This window comes from Anolis carolinensis, chromosome 2 (assembly GCF_035594765.1).
Source record: "Anolis carolinensis isolate JA03-04 chromosome 2, rAnoCar3.1.pri, whole genome shotgun sequence".
Lineage (NCBI taxonomy): Eukaryota > Metazoa > Chordata > Lepidosauria > Squamata > Dactyloidae > Anolis > Anolis carolinensis.
Genome location: NC_085842.1, coordinates 187,893,646 through 187,918,185, shown reverse-complemented (window position 1 = coordinate 187,918,185; position 24,540 = coordinate 187,893,646). Strand labels below are relative to the sequence as shown.

Below are 24,540 nucleotides of genomic sequence, written 5' to 3'. Positions count from 1 at the left end.
CAGAAGGCGGGAAAGCCTCGTGACGTTTCCTCCCAGAGCCGGAAGTCGCAGAGCTCTTGGGAACCTACGTGGTGTTTGTGGGACGGAGACGGCGGAAAGGCAGCGATGCTCCGGGTCGGGTTCTCCGGGAGCCGAGGAGCTGCTCTGCGGGTGAGAAGAAAAGGACGAAGATAGGGAACCATGGCCCGGAGGGGTAGCCGCCATGTAGGCACATCCAAGCCCAGATAGTGCGTCTCGAGAACCCCTAAATCAGGATTGGGAGAGAGGGGAGGGGGGAGTAACATCAAGCCCAACCTTGGTTTTCAAAGACAAAGAGCGCCGCTACACCGTCCAATTAATGAACTTTGATGCCACTTTATCAGTGCTGTACGATAATGGGAGTTGTCATTTGGTGAGGCACAGCCCTCTTTAGAAGAGAAGGCTCCAGATCTTGTAAAACTACCTCTCCCATGATCCCACAGTATTGACCCGTGGCCGTTAAAGTGCTGTCAAACTGCATTCGTTGTCCAGTGTACATGAGATGGTGTGATTTTCTCAAGGTCACCTAGTGGGGTTCATGGCGAAATGGGGTGTTTGTGCCCTTATCCTTTTCCCCCAGCCCTGGAACTTAGGCCCCTTCCACACAGCTATATAGAATCCACATTGAACATTACATTCAATTTTGATCTCTATTACTCTAACATTCATACACTACTTTAAACTTTGGAACGTCTATAGCCCCTTCCACACAGCTGAATAAAATCCCACATTAGCTGCTTTGAACTGGAATATATGGCAGTGTGGACTCAGGTAACTTGGGGCCCTTCCAAAAAGCCCTATATCGCAGAATATCAAGGCAGAAAATAATAATAAATAAATAAATAAATAAACTTTATTTATATACCGTCCTATCTCCTGAATAGGACTCAGGGCGGTTTCCAATCATAAAAACAACACATACATTACATAGCAACATAATAACACATTATTAAGCAAGGTAAAACAATACAATTATAGAATAAATAACACACAACCTGATGAAGGGGACAGGAACCATAACCCCAATTACTTACTTAGGCGATCCCTCATAGTTTGAACACGATTGTCTTCCATCTCTGGTGTCTTGGGGGTGGGTTCTTAGGTGGCTGAAGAGACCTATTCTTGATCTGCATGTTCTCCTGCAATGAGGACATCAGTTTCCAGGAGGAAGGCGGTCCCGGTCAGGGTTGGCTTGACACGCCTTCCTCTTGGCACGTTTCTCACTTAAGCCCTCCATTCGTGCCTCTTCGAACTCCGCAGCACTGCTGGTCACAGCTGACCTCCAATTAGAGCGCTCAAGGGCCAGGGTTTCCCAGTGATCAAGAGGACGGGAACCATAAACCCAATATATTAAAGTGCATCATTTTAGGCTAGAAAAATCTTGTGCAATATATTCATGCCCAGATCACACAATATCTGCTTTAAACTGGCTTATCTCAATCCACACTCAGATAATGTGGGATTTTCTGCCTTGATATTCTGGGTTATATGACTGTGTGGAAGGGCCCCCAGATAACCCAGATCAAACAGATATTGTGGGATTTTCTGCCTTGATATTCTGGGTTATATGGCTTTGTGGAAGGCCCCTGCGTCCACACTGCGATATATTCCAGCTCAAAGCAGATAATGTGTGATTTTATTCAGACGTTCCAAAGTTTAAAGTAGTGTATGATTGTTAGAGTAATAGAGATCAAAATTGAATATAATGCAATATAATGTTTTAAAAGGTTCCTTGCCTCCTCTCCTCACCACCCTCCTTTTTTGGATGATTTATCAGACATTGTTAAAATCTCTTAAATAAATCTATTAAATTACTATCAATCACATGAATAAATCCTACCTTCCCTCCCCCACCTCCCTACTGTACACTGTGAATTATTTTTATAATAAAAAAAAACACAGTGGGAAAAATGGCCCAGCAGGTCGTGTGTTGCCCACCCCTACTTTAATCATTTGACTTCTCATTTATATTGCCTTCATCTCAAACTAAGTACTCAACTGCCAATTGTATCATTCCAAGTGCAGGCATAGCAGGATCAAGTGCTGCAATACTTATGCCTCAGTCTCTTTAATTATAATAATATACTGGCTGACAATTTTAAAGGGCAATAGCAATTTCATCTTTTCTAGTGAGGCTATCACTTTCCCTAGAAACTTCCTTAATTCCTTTGTTCATTGCTCTTTTATCCAAATGCCCAAACTATTCTTCATTTTATCTAATACATTTTAATTTCTTCAGTGTAATTAAATTAATGCACACACATGATTGCGCCAGTTTCTTTTTTCTATTTTTATAAAAACTTCTATACTTCTAGTCTCACAACTTGTTGCAGTTAATCAAAACTGGGACACCAGAATGAAGTTACAGCCAGTTAATATCCAGAAATATTTTTATATCCTTCTTTATGCTAGAAAGAACTGAGGGCCCAACCCCTACTCTGGTTTGATTGTCCAAATGTATATGCATATTCAAGAAGAATCATGTCTATATTTTTGTGGATAAAATTTTTAAGAACACCTTGCTTACAAGAGCATCAAAACTGTTATAATGCCTTTCAAAATCATAGCACAAGCCATAAAATAACTAAAAACCCATATTAATATATAAAATCAGAAGAGCTACATTGAGATGAATCACAGGCCTAATATTCTTTATTAGATTAGTAATCAAATAACTCATGAAAAATAACGAGCAAACTAAATTGTCCATTCAGTAATCATGAACATACTATTTTTCAGGAAGGCTAAGGAATAAACCAAACTACAAACCTGCCAGCATTGTGATTTGTGAACTAAATAATAATAATAAAATCCATTGCTAATTCATTAAAAAAATTAAAACCAGGAAATAACACTTTCAAAACGGGAACAGAAAGTAAATTTTGTTACCTAGTGTAATATATCTCATGTTAATAGTTTTGTGCATGCTTGCTGAATTCAAAAAGCAAAATACAGTGGGGGGGGGGGAGTATTTAGTCAGATACCAATTGTATAAGTTCTCCCACTTAAAAAGATGAGAGAGGCTGCAATTGACATAATAGGTTTATTTATTTCGTGTCAAAAGCATTGTACAACAAATACATTTCAAATAATGGGGAAAAAAGAAAAAAAAAGAAATCACAAGCAACTAAATAGTTTTGGACCAAAAGCGGGCAACAGCAACCGCATTGTCTGTAGCTTTAAACAACTCCTCCTCCGTACATGAGGCAGGGCATTGTGGGCAAGCATACATGTGCTGAGTTGTTTGTTCAGCTCCACAGTCACACAAGGTGGAGGATTCCTCCAGGTAGTGCCACCTTGCCAAGTTGTCTTTTGATCTGCCCACTCCACTTCTGAGTCTGTTCAGGGACTTCCAAGTTGCCCATTCTTGGTTTGCCCCTGGAGGAAGACCCTCGTGGGGGGCCATCCAGTTAGAATTGCCAGGTTTAGCTGCCCAGAGAGACACCCTTGCTGCTGCTGGAGGAACATCAAGAGGAGTGGTGGTTCTCATGAAGCCCTTCCTTGATTTGAGTCTGGTGGGAGGAGGGTGATAGCCATGCAGTGGGTGACTTTCACTATGTTCAACCTTTTTTCTCTCACCGTTAGCAGCAACTTCTCGTCACACGTCAGGAGGGGCAATGCCAGCTAACTTGTAGAGTTTATCAACAGGTGTAGGTTTAAGGCATCCCGTGATGATTCTGCATGTTTCATTCAGTGCTATGTCCACCTGCTTTGCATGGGCAGACTTGTGTCAAACAGGACAGGTGTACTCAGCAGTTGAGAAAGACAAGGCCAGGGCTGATGTTCTTATTACTTGTAGGTCTGCACCCCATGCGCTGCCAGTCAGTTTCCGCTGGATGTTATTGCGTGCAGCTACTTTGTGCTTGGCGTTCATGCAGTGTTCGGTCTAAGGTGACACCAAGGTATTTAGGATGGAAACAGTGTTCGAGCTCTTGGCCTTCCCAAGTAACTTTCAGTTTCCTGTTGGCTTCGCGGTTACGTAGGTGGAAAGCACACACTTGTGTCTTGGCAGGGTTAGGCTTCAGGTGGTTCTCTTTGTAGTAGCTGGAGAGATCTTTCAAGGCATTGGTGAGTTGCTTTTCAACTGTTTCAAAATCTTTTGCTTGTGTTGTAAGGCCAAGGTCATCAGCATATATAAAGCTCTTTGTGAGTGGTGGTTGTGGCTGATCGTTCGTGAAGATATTAAATAAGGTTGGTGCAAGAACGCTGCCTTGGGGTAATAGGTAGACCTCAACTATGAGAGACAACATGAGAAAACACATCCAGAAAATCACATTGTCTGATTTTTCACAAATTTCAAGGTAGATGGCTGCTTTGAACTGGGTTATCTGAATCTACACTGCCTTATATTCCATTTCAAAGCAGAAAATGTGGGATTTTATTCAGCTGTGTGGAAGGGGCCTTGATCACATTCAATTCTCCAAATGTCATCATTTGTCAAATGTCACGTCTTATCAACATAAAAATGTCAGTGCCAGTTCTGAAAAAAACTACACGGTGGAGTACATCAGAAGTCATTTTTTGATTTAGAAGGCCAAACTCCTATAAAACCACAATACATTTCTTTAAAAAGCTTTTATGACCCTCAGTTTTGCAGGTCATTGTAATAATTGGACAAATGATTTTGAAGGCAATTTCTTTTGTGTTTCATGTGGGGTAGTGAGAGTTCATAGTATCATGAGAAAGAGGTGGCACTCCATTGATATTCCATTGGACAGTTCCTAATATGAACAGCATTGCAAATAGTTGGAAGAAAGATCCTTAGATTGAGCCTATTTGTAAATCCAGTGTATTGGAGTTGATTAGTGACTTCATATATTTATTCTGCTTTCCATCCAAGCTTTTTTCAATGACGTCGTCAAAACAGGCAGATACTCTAAGCAACTCTAGCACAGTTTCTTTAAGAGGTGAGTCCTTTTCATATTATAAACCATTATTTATTATTTGCAGCATTTATCCCACCTTTTCTCCAAGAACATCTAGACACAAGTGTCCTCTCTTTCTCCCAACATCCCTATAAGGAAGATGAGGCTGAGAGATAGTCACTGGTCCTCAGTCTGTTAAGTAACTGAGCTTAATTGCTGATTGCACTCTCTGGTTTTATGATGTAACATTGTTCTGAATATATCAACAAATGTGTGTTAGCTTTGGGAATAATTTGTAGTAAGAATTTTCTCTCACTATGTTCTCCATGATTGTATGATATCATGAAAATAATGAGTGGCATATGGAATTGATCTAATACCAATGAGATCTAAAATTAAAGTTGTATTTGAAAGTAGTGGTAGAACATGTCTATCCAGTTATGTGTTGAGTTTTTTATGTAAGCATGAATATTTTTGAGTGCCTTCATTTTAAAAACAATACAGCAAAATATACGCTGTTGAAGTGTTTTAGAATGTTTGGAAGAACTGCAATAAAAATAAATTAGAATTAAGGGGTTTTTAATGTAACTCTTAAGCCGATCATTTAGTACTTCTTGAAAGATGGCCCAAGGACAATAAAATATAGCAGAATTTACCTTCAAGAATGGAGAAAGATGTCTAAACCATGAAATGGGAGTCCCATCTACAGGATATCTTTAATTGTGGAATTTATATGCAGATGTAGGTATTCCAAGATACAAAACTCTTCTGATCTCAGGCATTATAGATAAAGGATATTCAACCTGAATACTGTATATAACTAGCTTGGGGACCCGGTAGTGCCCGGGTTATTTGAAAAAGGCATTAATTGTCTTTGAATGTTATGTATTCTCAGTTTGGAGTGGGTGAACTACAATTCCCGGAATCGTGGGTCAATCCTCCCCAAACCCTGCCAGTATTCAAATTTGGTCATTTTGGGTCTGTACCAAGTGTGGTCCAGATCTGTCATTGGCTGGTCATTGCCTGGCTGCAGTGCTCTCTGGATGCGGGTGAACTACAACTCCCAAATTCCCAGGGCAATTGTCCCGAAACATCTGTCAGTATCCACAGTAGGCTATGTTGAGTCTGTGTGCCAAGTGTGGTGCAGATCCGTCGTTGGCTGGGTTCAGTGCTCTTTGGATACAGGTGAACTACAACTCCTAAAATCAAGGCCCATTCCCACAAACCCCTGTAGTATGTTCAGTTGATCATGAGGCTTCTTTGTGCAAAGTTTGGTCCTGGTCCATTGTTGGTGGGGTGACTGTTTCTCTGGATCCAGGTGAACTATAAGTCCCTTTTCCCCAAACATGTCCAATATTGGTTATGGGGGCTCTGTGTGCCAAGTTTGGTTCTGGTCCATCATCGGTGGGGTTCAATTGCAGGTGAGCTATAAACCCCAGTATTTACTACTCCCAAATGTCCAGGCCAATTCCTCTCAAAACCCACCAGTATTCAAATCTGGGCATGGCAAATTTGGTTCAGATCCATCATTGTTTGGGTTCATAGCATTCTGGATGTAGGTGAACTACAACTACTCTAGATATCCCAGTAGGAGTCACAGTACTCCTCCAGTAAGCTGCTCAGTTCTGCTGTGTTTGTTATGCAGACAGATTTGAAAGGGAAGGGCAGTAGGCGGGGTCATGTAAATTCCACATGAATGGAAAACCCTGGGATGCCTGCCTGTGGTGGAGGAAAATGCAAAGTCTAGGATGAAATGGTCCCGAAATGAAAGCATGCCTTGGGTGGTGGGCCGTAGTGTTTGGGGAGGACACTGGCAGAGGTTGGGCTACATGTTCATGGCACTCACTGTAACTGCAATGTCAGTGGACAGGAGTGACTTAGTGGCTCCTTAGCACTGGAAACTATAGCCTGTTTGGGGAGGCCGGAGGCTGTCTATGTGAGCGGACACCCGTGCCACATGCACACATACAGGTTTTCACTTTTATTATAGATATAGATATAGATGATATATATTAAGTATTCTAAATCTGATATGTCATGATTGGAAAAAAAAGTTTCACTTTATTTTTTCACATCACTGCAAATATTTTGTGGGCTCTCAAAAGGGAATGCACCATCTGTATGTATAGGATGGCACTCTTAGGGCACTTTATGTAAGGTAAAGGTTTCCCCCTGACATTAAGTCCAGTCGTGTCCGACTCTGAGGGATGGTGCTCACCTCCATTTCTAAGCCGAAGAGCCAGCGTTGTCCGTAGACACCTCCAAGGTTATGTGGCCAGCATGGAGCACTGTTACCTTCCCACCAGAGTAGTACCTATTGATCTACTCACATTTGCATGTTTTCGAACTGCAGTGGGTGCTCACTTGGCTCCCCAGATTCGAACCTGCGACCTTTCAGTCCACAAGTTCAGCAGCTCAGCGCTTTAACACACAGCGCCATCAGGGGCACCGAGTTTAGACCAGTGGAAAATATATAAGTTGAAACAGGTACATATTTCAAGAGTAACTCCAAGCAAAAAATATTTTGTTTTAGTCTTGGATAGCATAGGGAAGTGTTAACACACCTGTGTTATCTGGAAGATAATTCTTCCAGAAGTCAATTTCCTTTTCTAGAAGCAGATTTCTCTCCCTGTTGTCTCACCCCCATTTTTAATTATGACTCGTTCGTAAGTAGGGTGTTTGTAACTTGGGGACTATCTGTATAAGTGCTGGCCATTTCATATACGTGCAAGATATAAAGATGATTTTATGTAGTAGTAACAGAAAATAATATTTACAGAGTTGTTTCTTTTGCTTCCTTTTAGAATTACAGCCTGATCTAGTCTCCAGTAATCCGATCCTACGGACATGCAACATTGCCATCCCCAAACACCTTGCACCTGTCCAGGCCTGGGTGGAGTCACTGAAACATTACGATGCCAGGCATATGGGCTTGGCAGATCTACATCCAGATGTATTTGCAGTGATGCCTCGGTATGAACTGAAGTTGGGTTTGGGTTTCTGACTTTCTTAAGATATATAAAAATAAGGTTGTATTTTAAAAGAATTAGAAAGTAGTCTAGAGTGACATCCTGTTGGCCAGTCCCAACTAAAGTAGACCCACTGAATCGGTTATTGAGGGAGTCAACACATAGGTAAATCCTGTTGATTCAATGAGTTTACTGTGTTCAGAACTAATAACAGGATTTGGGTCATAAATTTGTATGAATTCAAGAATTTCAAGGAAATAATGATGGCATAGATGTGACAGAAAAGAAATGGAGTAATGCTTGGCATTGGTAAATTTTGGGAGATCTTAAAATTGAGCTCATTACACTTTGGCCCTCTAGATATTTGGATTTCAATTCACAGAAATCCAAGCTGGTGTGGCCAGTAATAAGGAATGTTATGAGTTGTATACCAAAAGGTGTTGATGTCCAAAGTTTCCCAAACTATGTCACAAAGTTATATGAAAAATATCTGGGTGAACATCTGGCAATGTTACAGACTAGGCTAGACCTGTTCAAATGTACCAGAGCATCAAAATACATGAATTCTGCTCCAATTCGACAGGTAATAAAGGTGTTTGAGCTTTCCATGTGGTTTTTATGAGCCAAGCCAGTCTGGTAGGGCAGCAAATAAAAACAAAGGCAAGAGGTTAGGATGAAATGTGACATTAATGACTACCCCAAACAAACTGAAAGATAGTCTCTTCCCCTTCCTTCCCCTTCTTTGTTTGAAAGGAAATTGTGAGGAGACATCAATACTGTAGAGTCTCACTTATCCAAGCCTCGCTTATCCAAGCTTCTGGATAATCCAAGCCATTTTTGTAGTAAATGTTTTCAATATATCATGATATTTTGGTGCTAAATTTGTAAATACAGTAATTACAACATAACATTACTGCATATTGAACTACTTTTTCTGTCAAATTTGTTGTATAACATGATGTTTTGGTGCTTAATTTGTAAAATCATAACCTAATTTGATGTTTAATAGGCTTTTCCTTAATCCCTCCTTATTATCCAAGATACTCGCTTATATCCAAGCTTCTGCCGACCCGTTTAGCTTGGATTAGTGAGACTCTACTGTATTACAACTTTGCGTTTAAATTGCAGAATATTTTGATCTCATTTATTTCTATCTCTGGGGCTGCTTTTTCATTGCCCATTTCCCAGATATCCTCTTAGCTTTGAATACGTTAGTGTTAATGATTTTTGCTCTTAATTTTTAACTAATACCATTGATGTTTAATTCTAGTTTAATGTTTGTAAATTTTTGGATTTTAAATTATATTGAAATGCTTTTCATGTAAGCTGCTTTGAGTCTCCCTTGTGGAGAGAAAAAGAGGGGTATAAATAAACATAATACTAACACAGCATTTCTGTGTTTGCTTTGTCCACAGAATTGATATACTGCACACAGTGGCTACTTGGCAGAGGAATTTCAAGAGAATTGTGAGTATTTTAAGTGTTGCTAGGAAAATACGTCGGGAATTAAGTTATTTAGAAAGGGACAAGCTGTAGACTTTTCAATCAGATTGCTGAAGGGCGCAAAAAAATGATTCTTAGGAAGTTATATTTTGTACATGCATACATTTTCTAACTACAGTGTGTCTTTCGTATCTGCTGGAATTTGGTTTTAGCCCCAGAGAAAGGAGTTGCAGTCCAGCATTTGGAGGGCCACATGAAATGACATGGTGGGCCAGATTTGGTTCAAGGGCCTTGAGTTTGACAGATGTGTTCTAGGGGATTGCTAGAATGAACTGTATTTTCTTCAGCTCAACTCTGGTCAACCTGTAGTGGAAGACCCAGTGATTCCTAGAGAGATGTTTCCTTCAGGGAAAAAAGGTGCACGTGTTTTTTTAATAGACAGTTTCCCTGCTTTAGTGAGGGTCCCGTGCTTCTAACCTTAATGAATGTGGAAGCTGACTGTTTACAAAGTTATGAGAAATACTGAACCAACACGAACCTCATTCAACATTATAATTGCCTGTGTCTAATCGAGGCATAATCTGTGACCTGGTTTAACTTTCCAGAGCTATGCCAAGACGAAAACACGTGCAGAGGTTCGTGGTGGTGGCAGGAAGCCCTGGAGACAGAAAGGCAGTGGACGGGCCCGGCATGGCAGTATCCGTTCACCAATATGGCGTGGTGGTAAGTGACTGTCTGTTCATAACAATATGGAGCATATATCTTTTGTAAGCTATATTAGCTTATTATTTTGTAAGCTACTATATATTATTTCTCCTTATGGCTAAAATGTGGGCCCTGAAGCAATGCTCTTGAGTTTTCTTTCAACAGATGATCTCCAAACACCATGCTTGATTCTTTGAAACACTGCACCTTATTCCTCTGCCCCAAAGCAGCTGAGAATATCACATTGCACTTTAGTTGTAGTGGCCCCTCTAGGCCATCCTCTCGTCCATCCCAGTGTTTTTTGTTTTTGTTTTATATATTCTTCTTCTGTGATTCATATGTTATTTGTGTGATTATACTGCTCCTGTTTATGTGATTGTCTTAGTCAATTGTTATGTGGTTTTTCTTTTTTGTATTTTTATAGTGTTTTCGGTGTTTTATTGTACAATATTTTATGCTGATTTTATATTGGAAACCGCCCTGAGTCCCTTTTGGGAGAGAGGGCGATATACAAATAAACTTTTACTTACTTACTTACTTACTTTGTCAGCACATAAGAGAGAGAGAATGTGTGTTCCAATGAAACATCCTTTGATGTTTTTTCCTTTCTTACATTTCTTCCAGGGGGAGTGGCCCATGGCCCACGGGGTCCCACCAGCTACTTCTACATGTTGCCCATGAAAGTAAGGGTCCAGGGCCTCAAGGTGGCACTGACAGTCAAGTTGGCACAGGTATGGCTGCTCGAATATTGTGGGAATGTAAGCTTTTCTGCCCTCTGCCTAGCAAGGACTTGTAATCCAAAAATGTAAAGGCACAATGTTGGAGAGAGAGGCATATGAATTACTATAGACCAGTGGTTCCCAACCTTTGGTCCTCCAGTTGTTTTGGACTTCAACTCCCAGAAATCCCAACTAACTTACCAGCTGTTTGGAATTGTGGCAGCTGAAGTTCCAAACACCTAGAGGACCAAAGGTTGGGAATCACTGCTATAGACTATATTAGCTAACTGGATCTTCTGTCTATAAAGTACATTTTTATCTGCTGGATATATGTTTCTGAACTTACTGTGGAAACAGGAAACTAGGGTTAATAGAGAACCTTATTGAAATAAACAACTTCTGCCAGAAGGCGTCTTCTGTAGGAATTTGCTAGGTGCTCCAGAACAACTCTATGGTAATTTCCAGCCTAAGTGTACCATAGAATCACCCGGAGGGCCTAGCAAATTCTAAAGGCATATTTTGGCAGATGAAACCATGGGTACTTTATGTGTATTGGGGATAATACCATATATACTTCTGAATATCAAATGCTAAGAGCAGACATCAAGCCGTGAATTCATTCAGAGGCACATTTGCTTAGTCATGTCAACAAATTTATTATATACTCTTCTAAGTAGCAGAGGTATTCATCTTTGATTTGTTTGATTACTGTGGTGCCCTACTAGTGACCTCCCTAAAATGAATATTTTGTGCACAAAATTGTCTGAACTGTATTCAGACTGTCTTGTACACATACTGTAGTAAAAAATTATAGCTGCATTATTTATGAATAAGTGCCTTAGATGTATTAAGCGTTGTTGAGGAAAACAGTGGGGTGCTCCAGCAAAATTGGATTTTGCATCGATTAGCTCTTTTTCAGTCATAACCTTCCAGACGCACTTTCCAAATCTACCCAGCTATTTTTGAGCGATGCCAAAGCAAATATGTGGACAAATGCATTTTAATTTGATGCCGTACTTTACTCCCTAAATGAGTGTCAGGGTGACTCATGGTAAAATCAAGGGTGCATTCAGAGTTATATCACTTTAATCCTACTTTAACTATCTTGTTTATTTATTGTATTTATGTCTTGTATTTTCCCAGAATGGAATTAAAGTCAGCTTACAGTTTTTAAAAATATACAATTAAAACAGTTAAAAAGGAATTAAACATGCTAAAATAGTCAAAACACATTTAAGCATATTTTCAAGAAAATAATAAAATATTAGGTAAAGGTAAAGGTTTTCCCCTGACTTAATGTCCAGTCGTGTCCAACTCTGAGGGTTGGTGCTCATTTCCATTTCTAAGCTGAAGAGCCGCCATTGTCCGTAGACAATTCCAAGGTCATGTAGCTGGCATGACTGCATGGAGCACCGTTACCTTCTTACCGGAGCGGTATCTATTGATCTACTCACATTTACATGTTTTCAAACTGCCAGATTGGCAGAAGCTGGGGCTAACAGCCGGAGCTCTCTCCGCTCCCCGGATTCGAATCTGCGACCTTTCGGTCCGCAAGTTCAGCAGCTCAGCGCTTTAACACGCTGCGCCATCGGGGGCTCCGAATAAAATATTTAAAAAGCACATCACTTACACACATTCTGTAGCTTCATAACTAAATAAATCAAGATTTAAAATAAAAATAGTTTCACTTGCTGGCGGAAAAAGACTGGGGAGGGGGTCAACCAAACTTATGAAAGGAGGTTCCACAATTTGGGAGCCCCATGGAGAAGGCTCTCTTGAGTCCTCACCATTTGTGCCTGCAAAGATGGTTTGGTTCATGCTGTAAAAGCAAGAGCAATCTGGTAGATTGTCACCATAATAGCTTTAATACACAACTGAGCCAACAGCAGCAGCTCTCAACTTTTGGTGTTCTGGATATTTTATGTTTCAATTCCCAGAATTCCTGACTATTAGCCTTACTGGTTATGGCTGCTGGGAACTGAAGTCTGGTCACCAGAAGTGGAGAACTGCTGTCCTATAGAATCAAATGTTAAAGTATCTGGTCTATTGTTTCTGTTTTTTAAAATGGATTGATTGCCTTAAAACCCTTCCAGAACAACATGCATGTAAATGCCTGAAAAGATTTGTTTCCTTTCATGTCTATTTCTCTTTCTTGTAATGAATAGTAGGCATGATTGTTAAATCAATAATTTAAAGTAGAAATTGATGTTCTTTTCACTGATATTATTACATGTTAATAAATTGTTCTCCACTGGATCTACAGTATATGCAGATAATTCCTATGACAGTAGTGTAGTAATCATTCTGCACTTGCATGTTTTGTCTTTTGCGGATTTGATTAAAGTCTCTTCTTTAGGGATTTTTAGTTCCTTCAGTATAATTCTGTGGTCAGCTTCCAGCAGAAGGTGACCATTGAGCTGTAGTGGAGGAGCTAGAGATTCATACAGAGGTGTTCTCTCAGGTTTAAAAATCCATGTTTTCCCACTTTTGTATGGATTCTGTGCTCCGAATCCAATGAATGCAGAGAAGTGACAGCAACTTATAATTATAACTCCTTGCAAATATATCTGACGGGAAGACAGTATTCCAAAGCCTGAAAATGTTACTTTTTGGTGTACAGATTCAAGAATCTGCCATACTGTCAAGGACAGAACGCCACAAGATTCAAAGTAACAGAGTTTATTAGATTACAGAACTCAAAAATGCCCGTAAAACACAAGGGCCAGGCAATTTTTGCCTTTAGGAGCAAAAAGGGGCAAAAGTAAATGTTCAAAAGATAAACCGGATTAAACCGGAGTTTAATCCGGGTAAAAACAAACTGCTTTCTTCAGCCTGGGTATAAACAAAACGAAAGCCAAAGAACAAAAGATACAAAGAATGCAACTAATTGGCAGCAGATTCCTCTCTGCTGCCAACACTGTGTTTAGAGTAACTTGCGTCGCTCCCACACACACACACAGCAGACAGGATTCCAACACGAACAAATCAGCCAGGGATTTTAGCAGTAGAGTAGACCAGTTCCGTTCCGTAGATCAAAGCCAGAAGCAGACGTTTGTAGTTTTTCCAAGTCCAAGAAGGGGGGAAGACAAGCCGTGGTCAGTTCAGTCCGAGTTCTCAAAGCAGGAGATGGCGTCCGTCAAGAAGACGACGGAAGGTCAAGCTAATAAGAGTAAGCACAGGTTTGCACAAACAAATGCCCACACAATCCCTCCCGCCGTCTGACCCTGGATTCCAATCAACTTACGTCTCAGCACAGGAAAGTACACAAGTCTTCAGGGAAGCGTCCCACACACACACGGATCCCAAGCGTTTGCCCAGATTACCTTGCCCGACGCAATTTGCAATTGCTCCCAAGCCCCATTTTATGCCAGTTACAAATCTTCATCACTGTCAGCTGTCCTCCTTAACCCGGGCGTTTCCTCATCACTTTCCTCGTCAGAGCTGGAACACCTCTGACTACGCCCAACAGCATCTCCAGCTGTGGATCCCGTCCCATCCCTCCAGCTAAGCCATGGGTCTAATCCTGAAGGTCCCCATTCATCTTCTGTCCCATCATGGCCAGTGGCACCCAATTCCTCCCTTACCCGAGTCCAATCCATCTCATCCTCCTCTGAGCTAACCAGTCCCTCCTCCATTCTCTCCGTAAACCCTTCGAAAGACTCTTCGTCAGATGGTGCTGCAAATATGTCTCGCAGTCTTTTTCTCTCTCGCTCCTCGAGAGTATCTGACTCTCGAGGAGTCTTACGCCCACGTCTGTCAGAAACAGAGCCATGAGGCTCAATCATAACACTATCCCCTCTCACAAAGGCCTCCTCCCCCGATGGCGGAGAAGTGGCAGTGATACCCTCCGCTATAGCACCACGACGACTAGAGGTATCAAGTTTCAACAGCGAACGATGAAAGACTGGATGGACCTTTAAACTAGACGGTAAACGCAAACGAAACGCAACAGAAGAAATCTTTTTAACGATAGGAAAGGGACCCAAATACCGAGGCGCAAACTTTCCCCCAGCCTGTTTAATATGTTTGGAAGATAACCACACCAAATCCCCTTCTTCCAACTCCTCCCCTGCCTGCCTGTGGCGGTCAGCCTGAGTCTTCTGCGTTGCCTTAGCTTCCAACAGTAAGCGACGGGCAACATCATGCAGTGCAGCCATTTCCGAAGAGCGGTACACAGGGTCCGAAGAGACCACATTGGTCGACGGCGCCACACCTCCCCGTGGGTGAAAACCATAAGTTAGTTCAAACGGCGTATGCTGACTAGACGTGTGCACCGCATTGTTGTAAGCAAACTCCGCCACCGGTAGCCACTTCACCCAAGCCGTGGGTTGATCCAAGCAAAAACAACGCAGATACTGCTCTAAGAGCCCATTAACCCGTTCCGACTGTCCATCCGTTTGCGGATGAAAGGCTGAAGAAACGTTTAACTTGGTCCCCAAGCACTCATGGAAGTGTTTCCAAAAGCGTGACACAAATTGCGGAGCCCTATCTGAAATAATCACCTCGGGTGCTCCGTGCAAGCGATAGATGTGCTTAGTAAATAGTAAGGCCAACGTAGGGGCCGCCGGAATGGTTGAACAAGGAATAAAATGAGCCAGTTTACTAAATAAATCCACCACCACCCAAATACAAGTATAACCCCCAGACTTAGGCAAATCTGAAATAAAATCCATGGAAATGATTTGCCATGGCCTCTCCGGAACAGGTAGAGACGACAACAACCCTCTAGGGCGCCCAACAGGCGTCTTACTCTGCTGGCAAACGGCGCAGCTGTCACAAAAGCGCAGAATGTCTTGCCGCATCTTTGGCCACCAGTAGCTCCTGGTGATAAGCTGTACGGTCTTGAACCTGCCAAAGTGCCCAGCCATGGGTTCGTCATGGTGGGCTCTAATCACCTCCAACCTGAGGGCCCCCACTGGTACGTAAACCTGCCCCCTACGCACCAATACCCCGTCTTGATCTTGGAGATGCGGCAGTATAGTACGGTTACCTGCTGAGAGCAGCATCAGTTGCTCCTGTGTCCACACATCATCTTTCTGAGCCTCAAGGATCTGGTCATGTAACCCGAGCTCATTATCTACAACACACAGCGAGGCAGTAGGCAAGATGGTCTGACATACTACCTGCTCATTGGTCTTAAATTCTGGCTTGCGGGATAAAGCATCGGCCCGCAAGTTTGCCTTCCCCTCCACGAACTGCACCTTGAAGTTAAACCTGGAGAAAAATAAAGCCCAGCGGATTTGACGCTGGTTTAACTTCTTTGCTGTTTGCAAGTGCTCTAAGTTCTTATGATCAGACCTGACCACGATCTGGTGCCGTGCCCCTTCAAGCCAGTGCCGCCACACCTCAAACGCCACCTTAATCGCCAACAACTCCTTCTCCCATATGGTATAGTTCTGCTCGAAGGGTGTTAGTTGCCGCGAGTAAAATCCACAGGGACGCAAGGTCCCTGAGGAATCCTTCTGAGACAATACAGCCCCCAACGCGTAGCTAGAAGCGTCCGCTTCTACCACGAACGGTTTGTCAACATCAGGATGGGTTAGTATGTTGTCCGATTGAAAACTAGACTTAAGTTGTAGAAACGCCTCGTGAGCTTCCCGCCCCCACACAAATGGCTGTTTCTTGCGCAGAAGCTGCGTCAAAGGTACCGTGAGCTTTGCAAAATTCGGAATAAACTCCCGGTAGTAATTAGCGAAACCTAAGAACCTTTGTACATCCTTCTTAGTCCTCAGCTCCTGCCATGAGTTGACGGCGTCAACCTTATGTGGGTCCATTTTAAGTTCCCTACCTGACACTACATGACCTAGGAACTCCACTTCAGGCACATGAAAGACGCACTTGGAAGCCTTGGCGAAAAGCCCATTAGCCCGCAGTCGGTGCAGAACCTGCTTGACATGTTGACGATGTTCTTTCTCGTCCTTAGAAAAAATCAAGATATCATCCAAATAAATCACTAAAAATTGGTCAATTAGGTCCCTGAACACATCGTTCATGAACCTCTGGAAGACCGCAGGAGCATTACAAAGCCCAAAAGGCATGACTCGGAACTCGTGGCATCCGAAACACGTGTTAAATGCCGTCTTCCATTCATCCCCTTCCCGTATACGGATTAAGTTATAGGCCCCCCGCAGGTCAAGCTTGGTAAAGACCTTAGCCCCTTGCACCCTTGATAACAGTTCCGAGATTAAAGGGAGCGGGTACCTATCCCGAATGGTGTATTTGTTTAGGATCCGATAGTCGCAGACCAGCCTAAGTTCCCCAGTCTTTTTGGCTACAAAGAATACTGGTGCCGCAGTTGGAGAACTAGATGGGCGAATAAACCCCTTGGCTAAATTTTCATCTAGAAACTCCCGCAAAGCTTGCCTTTCCGGTACAGTCAAGGCATACAGCCTCCCTGCTGGCAGTTTCGCACCTTCTGCCAACTTGATGGCGCAATCATATGGCCTGTGCGGTGGTAATTTGTCCGCTTCTCTTTTACAAAATACATCAGAGAACTCCCCATACTCAGCAGGCACTCCCTCCATATCAGAATGAGTAACATTTAAAGTGCAACAATCCTGCCTCTTTAAGATCACTTTACGTGTTGCCCAATCTACTTGTGGGTTTACTACAGCTAGCCAATCCATCCCCAGGATCACATCATATCTAGGCAAGCTCGTAATATCCCACACAAACGTTCCCGTTACTCCCTGCACCTCCCACGTTACTGCTGAGGTTTCCTGGTTAACCACCCCAGTCTCCAGCAGTCTCCCATCTGCTCCTTCCACCCACACGTCGCATGCCTTGCGCACTCTAGGAATGCCATGCTTCTTAGCAAACTCAATATCTACATAAGAGACCGTAGCCCCTGAGTCCAGCAGTGCCAAAGTAGAAACAAGTTCCCTTCCCCCAACAGATAATGTAATGGGTACGAAAACATGCTTCCTCCCCTCAGTTGACTGCTTGAGGAGCCCTAGTGCGTTGGACTCACGTCGCACTAGGGCTGGCCTTTTCCCGAAAGCTGGGAAGGTTTCACATTACAATTTTTGGCAAAATGCCCAGCATTCCCACAGTACAAACACAAGCCCAGCTGCCTCCTACGGCTCTTTTCCTCTGTAGACAGCTTTTTAAAGACCCCAAGCTCCATGGGCTCTTCCCCCATCACCACAGGTGCCCTGGTTACATGCATGGGTGGCGCACACATTGCTTTTGAATGTTTACGAGCCTCGAACCTTGCGTCTAAACGCAGCACCTTAGCTACTAAGGCGTCCCAGCTTTCAGCCGGCTCCAAGCGTGCTAATTCATCCTGGAGCATATCACTTAACCCGGCAGTAAATAAAAGCATGAATGCATTTTCCCCCCAATCCAGCTGGTGGCGATACAGGTTAAACTTATTTAAGTAATCCAAAACAGTCCCCTTTCCCTGTTTCAACCGATACAAAGCCCACCCAGCGTTCTCCGTGCGGAGAGGATCCCCAAAAGTATCAGTTAACAACTTTTTGAAATTATTCAAATTGTCCTTGACTGGGTCATTTCCCAAAATTAAATTAGTGGCCCATTGTCCTGCGGGACCGGTCAACAAACTCAAAATAAAGGCCACCTTGCTAGTGTCTGTAGGAAAAGCATGAGCACTGAGCTGAGAAAAATAAAGCTCCACTTGTGCCAAAAAGGTTGGCAACTTGCACCTGGTTCCGTCAAAGCGTTCAGGAGTCAAAACATGTCCTTTCACGGCATGAGCTGTTTGGCTAACGGTAAAAGCCGTTTGCAATTGGTCTAATTTGACCCTTAACTCATCCATCGTCTTCCTGACGGGTTTATTGCTGCAATAAACCTTTTATGGGCGTCGGGCAATCTGTCAAGGACAGAACGCCACAAGATTCAAAGTAACAGAGTTTATTAGATTACAGAACTCAAAAATGCCCGTAAAACACAAGGGCCAGGCAATTTTTGCCTTTAGGAGCAAAAAGGGGCAAAAGTAAATGTTCAAAAGATAAACCGGATTAAACCGGAGTTTAATCCGGGTAAAAACAAACTGCTTTCTTCAGCCTGGGTATAAACAAAACGAAAGCCAAAGAACAAAAGATACAAAGAATGCAACTAATTGGCAGCAGATTCCTCTCTGCTGCCAACACTGTGTTTAGAGTAACTTGCGTCGCTCCCACACACACACACAGCAGACAGGATTCCAACACGAACAAATCAGCCAGGGATTTTAGCAGTAGAGTAGACCAGTTCCGTTCCGTAGATCAAAGCCAGAAGCAGACGTTTGTAGTTTTTCCAAGTCCAAGAAGGGGGGAAGACAAGCCGTGGTCAGTTCAGTCCGAGTTCTCAAAGCAGGAGATGGCGTCCGTCAAGAAGACGACGGAAGGTCAAGCTAATAAGAGTAAGCACAGGTTTGCACAAACAAATGCCCACACAATCCCTCCCGCCGTCTGACCCTGGATTCCAATCAACTTACGTCTCAGCACAGGAAAGTACACAAGTCTTCAGGGAAGCGTCCCACACACACACGGATCCCAAGCGTTTGCCCAGATTACCTTGCCCGACGCAATTTGCAATTGCTCCCAAGCCCCATTTTATGCCAGTTACAAATCTTCATCACTGTCAGCTGTCCTCCTTAACCCGGGCGTTTCCTCATCACTTTCCTCGTCAGAGCTGGAACACCTCTGACTACGCCCAACAGCATCTCCAGCTGTGGATCCCGTCCCATCCCTCCAGCTAAGCCATGGGTCTAATCCTGAAGGTCCCCATTCATCTTCTGTCCCATCATGGCCAGTGGCACCCAATTCCTCCCTTACCCGAGTCCAATCCATCTCATCCTCCTCTGAGCTAACCAGTCCCTCCTCCATTCTCTCCGTAAACCCTTCGAAAGACTCTTCGTCAGATGGTGCTGCAAATATGTCTCGCAGTCTTTTTCTCTCTCGCTCCTCGAGAGTATCTGACTCTCGAGGAGTCTTACGCCCACGTCTGTCAGAAACAGAGCCATGAGGCTCAATCATAACACATACAGTTCAAGAGTGAATTTTTCCAGGTTCTGATAAATTCAAACTATAAAGCAGTGGTTCTCAACCTTTGGGCCTCAGGTGTTTTGGATTTCAACTTCCAGAAATCCCAGCCAGCTTGCAAGCTGTTAGGAACTGTGGGAGCTGAAGTCCAAAACACCTGGAGGCCCAAAGGTTGGGAGCCACTGCTATAGAGCTATATAGGTTGTAAGAGATGAGCAGAGTGATTTCCTGGCTTACACTGTGTTCATAGTACTGTTCATTCTCTATTTTCCCCACGTCTGTAGGACAATCTCCATGTCGTAGACTCTCTAGAGATCCCAACCTCCGATCCCCAATATCTCATGGACTTGGCCCGCTACAGGCACTGGGGAACATCTGTGCTGTTTGTACATGTGTGAGTTTTTATCAGTGGCATAAGGGAGATGCTTGAGGAGAGAGACCTTCAACAATTGTTCCACTTTGTGGGGCAAGAATGGTGCTTCTGAGATATTCAAGCTTTGGGTTTGCTTAGATTTAGAATGAGAATGAAGCATTTTTTGTTGGACCAATGCATTCTAATGCATTACGAAGATCTAGAGTAGCCTACTAGCTTACAATCATTTTTGCCCAAATGCATAGTTTTCCAGTTGTCTTCTAGAGAATCTTGGAGTTTGGCAGATTATTTCGGAACCTAAACGAGAATATTAATGATGGCCAACAAAGTTCCCTGCTGCAACCTTGAATTGAGCCAAAAGAAAGTGTTGAGTGTATTCTGGGCATCATGCTTGGTGCATTTAGCACCAGACACCCATCATGTCTGCCCCTGTGATCTCACTGTATGCTCAAGAACATGTCTTGGAAAACTCTGACCTGAGCTGATCACTTAGATTGATTATATCCGCTTCTTATGTTTCTACATGCCTTAGAACAAGTTTCCATTATGTACACTGTGCCCTTCATATATACAGTATTGGTGTATGGTTGCAGGATCCATCATGGATACCAAAACTGTAGAAATAAAGTCTCATTATATAGAATGATATGATAAAATGGTGTCCCTTGTATAAATGAGCAAAATTAAAATATCCTTTTTGGTTTTTAAAAAAAATATGTTCAAGCTGTGCATGGTTTAATCCATGGATACAGAGGGATGACTTTACTTCATGAATAAATGCCATGGCGTTGTTATGTGCAACTCCTACTTGTGCAGGTATACAGATTCTGCTTGGTTATAAGTCTGGGGAGAGGTGGGGGGCAGGACATACAGTTTCCCTTGGCACCATGCTTGGCATCATATAACTGCATGGACTTGAAAATTGAGTTTCCCAATAAAGTGCATTTGATGGGCTCTTCATCTTAGTGATGAAGGTAATATTCAGATCCTGAAATTGCATGAGCAATTCAATGAGTTTGTGAAAATGTCAATCATATGTAGTATAAGCTGAGGTTTTTTAACTGTTCTGAAGCTGATTCCAATCTATAAGAACTGGCTTACAGTTCCATGAGACTGCAAGTAGCATTAGTCTTTTTGATGCTTTCTGCAATAAAGTGGCACATCCAGCCCTATAGAACCAAAAGGGAATACAGTAGAGTCTCACTTATCCAACACTCGCTTATCCAACGTTCTGGATTATCCAATGCCTTTTTGTGGTCAATGTTTTCAATATATCGTGATATTTTGGTGCTAAATTCGTAAATACAGTAATTACTACATAGCTTTACTGCGTATTGAACTACTTTTTCTGTCAAATTTGTTGTAAAACGTGATGTTTTGGAGCTTAATTTGTAAAATCATAACCTATTTTGATGTTTAATAGGCTTTTTCTTAATCTCTCCTCATTATCCAACATATTCGCTTATCCAACGTTCTGCTGGCCCGTTTATGTTGGATAAGTGAGACTCTACTGTATTTACCAAAAAGACTGAGTCTCTTCACTAATGAAATGCAGCACACTCTTGGACTATGCTCCTCTCGGAGAGACTCGAGCAGGAAATAGTTAGGGTCATTTCTTATTGTTTGATTTGGCATGTTTTTTGTTCTATTTTTATTATGGTATTCAATGTTTGCCACTTTGTTTGGAAACTGCCCTTGGTGAGATAGAGCGGGTTATAAATAAAAGTTGTTGTTATTATTATTATAGTCATCAGAGTCAACACACATCACCCAGCCAAAATGGAAGGTATTTGTACCAGAATAAACTTGTAACACGTTTATAAATAACACTTTTTTGTGGCTTCCAGCAATGAAATTCCTGAAAATATCAAGTCTGCAGCAAATGATCTTAAAACCATCACCATATTGCCCATCACAGGTGAGTGGAGGAAACGGGTACATTGGGGTGGCCAGGAATCTCTAGAAAGGTGACTCCTCTAGCATGCTAAAGTTGGGCATTATGTTTAATCCGTCCTGGGCAAGCACTCCTCCCTGTCTCTGTCTCTCCCAGGCAGCATCAAGGTTTGTTTTGCAAGAATGATGACCCATTCTTGTTCCTGTTCATTTCTTTGTATTGTGTCATCCTTGATTGCCTCAAAGCTTTGCTCATCCCAGCATCATCTTAACAGGAAAAAACATGCAGACATGAAGAAAAAGTCATATTCCACAAAGAACCAACAAAATAAGGAATCCTTTCTTTTGTTCTTCAACAAAGTGGTTACTGTTACATTTTGTATCTATATCCTGAAATTATTTGGAACAGGAATATTTTGGATATTTTTGGTATTCTGGAATACCTGTATTTGCATATATGTATAGTACATATACATAGTATAGTACATTGGAGATAGGATCAAAGTCTAAACACAAAATTAATTTATGTTTAATACACACTTTATATACATAGCCTTATGATAATTTTATACAGTTTTATTAATCTTGCATTTTTAAAACATTCATCAGAAAGCAAAGGTGTCACTGTCTCAGCCACCCATGTGAACAATTTTGGATTTTGGAGTATTTTGGAATTTGTATAAAGAATACTCAGCTTGTACTGTGAATCTTGCTGCCAGCTGCATTAGTTCCCAGACTAATTTTTTTAAAAATTCAAGCTGAATTTGGAGCATTTGTTGCCCCCAGGAGGTTCCAAACACAGCAATTTCCTTCCTGTGATCCTCCCCATCAACTCTGTAAAACACTTCTAAAAATTGGCTAAAATGGTGGTTGGAAGTGGTATCATATCTGTTCAAGTGCATTTATATTCACTGTGGTACATATAAAATGGTCCCTAGCCCTTACGCAGTTGTCCACCTTAATCTAAGTGGAGAGCACAGTTGACTGCATTATGACGTCGGTCCTTATAAAGTAAAAGTGGGGAATGCATAATTTTGTGGTGTTATAAATTGTCCAAATCAACCTGAATTTTAAAAAACCTAGTTGGAATGCAATGTCCATCGTATCTCATCAGCCCTTGCAGAGCCAGTGGCACAATATGATGGGTGTTGCATGCAGACATCTGGAGGGACTTTATTTACCACTACTTAAAAATACCAGAAAGAATCCTCATTCACAAATGGCTTCCGTCCCTGATGATTTTACCTCAGCTTTATCATAGGTGTATGCCACCTTCTCAGACAGCCCCAGTTGCAGGTCATTTCCTTCCTCTTTCCTTATCTTTCTAGTTTGATTAATGAAAAGCCATCCAGAAAGTTTGGCCTAGGGATTTCCTGTTTCTAACTCCTTAATACAGTTCCATCCTTCTTAGATGTGCATATTGGCAGATAGTTTCCACACAGAACAGAACTTCCTAGAAAGGGCCATGTTTTTTGTTGCTACTTGTATTTTTGCAGTCATTTTTCACACAAGATTCACCCTAACCACTTTTTTCTTTCTTGCAATAGGTCTGAATGTACATAGCATGTTGAAGTATGAGACCCTTGTGCTCACCTTGGATACAGTCTCCTTCTTGGAAAAAAAATTGTTGTGGCATGACACTCGGTATACCGCACTGTACCCCTTCCGGTTGCCCTACAGCGACTTCCCATAGGGTTTGTGTCAAAGATGAACTATGCCCACCAGCAGCTGCCTGCGTAGTGTTACTTCCTGTTCCACACACACCAACTAGTATAGTGTTTTTCTTATATGTACATTAAAACTGACTTGTCTACTGTCTGTCATTTGGTATAGCTCTTCTTCTCAGTGCTTTAAATTGATGTGTAGACCTGAAATGGTGGGATTGTCCCAAGTAAAGATATGAGGAAAGGGAAAATGATAATACTCTGCATTTGTTTAATGTATTTCGGAAAACGCAAGAGCAGTTTTCTCTGATCACACCTGTTTGTTTCCAATCATTGCTTTTTATTAACATTTATAGACTTATACATGAGTACATACAGTAACTAAAGGTAAAGGTTTCCCCTTGACATTAAGTTTAGTCAAGTCCAACTCGGGGGGGGGGGGGGGGGGTGCTAATCTCCATTTCTAAACCAAAGAGCCGGCATTGTCTGTAGACATTTCCAAGGTCATGATTGCATGATTGAATGGAGCGCTGTTACCTTCCTGCCGAAGTGGTACCTATTGATCTTACATTTGCATGTTTTCAAACTGGTTGGCAGAAGCTGGGGCTAGCAACAGGAGCTCACCCAGCTCTGTGATTCAGACCACCGACCTTTCAGTCATCAAGTTCTGCAGCACAGTGGTTTAACCCACTGTGCCACTGTGGCCCCAATTTTACAGTAACAACAACAACAATAATAAACCTTTATTTATATCCTGCCCTTTCTTTTCATGGGTTATTGTAACAGAGTAAACATGGGTTATTGTAACAGAGTAAACAAGTAGGTGTTGCAAAAAGTAGCTCTTCAAGCTCAAGTTAACAGAGCCTAGCACTGAGTGCTTCTGCTGTTGAGGGGGAAAGTTGAAAAC

At 42.2% G+C, this 24,540-nt stretch overlaps 1 protein-coding gene across 1 annotated transcript; it reads left to right on the top strand.

The window, feature by feature from the left end:
• Position 1: 1 nt before the first annotated feature.
• mrpl4 (mitochondrial ribosomal protein L4) lies at positions 2–23,787 on the top strand. The gene is made up of 9 exons (XM_008122429.3): positions 2–150; positions 4,859–4,925; positions 7,688–7,856; positions 9,268–9,319; positions 9,901–10,018; positions 10,625–10,731; positions 19,988–20,097; positions 21,924–21,994; positions 23,517–23,787. Exons 1-9 carry the CDS (start codon positions 106–108, stop codon positions 23,660–23,662), a joined length of 885 nt encoding a protein of 294 aa, XP_008120636.1. The 5' UTR covers positions 2–105; the 3' UTR covers positions 23,663–23,787.
• The last annotated feature ends 753 nt before the right edge of the window (positions 23,788–24,540 follow it).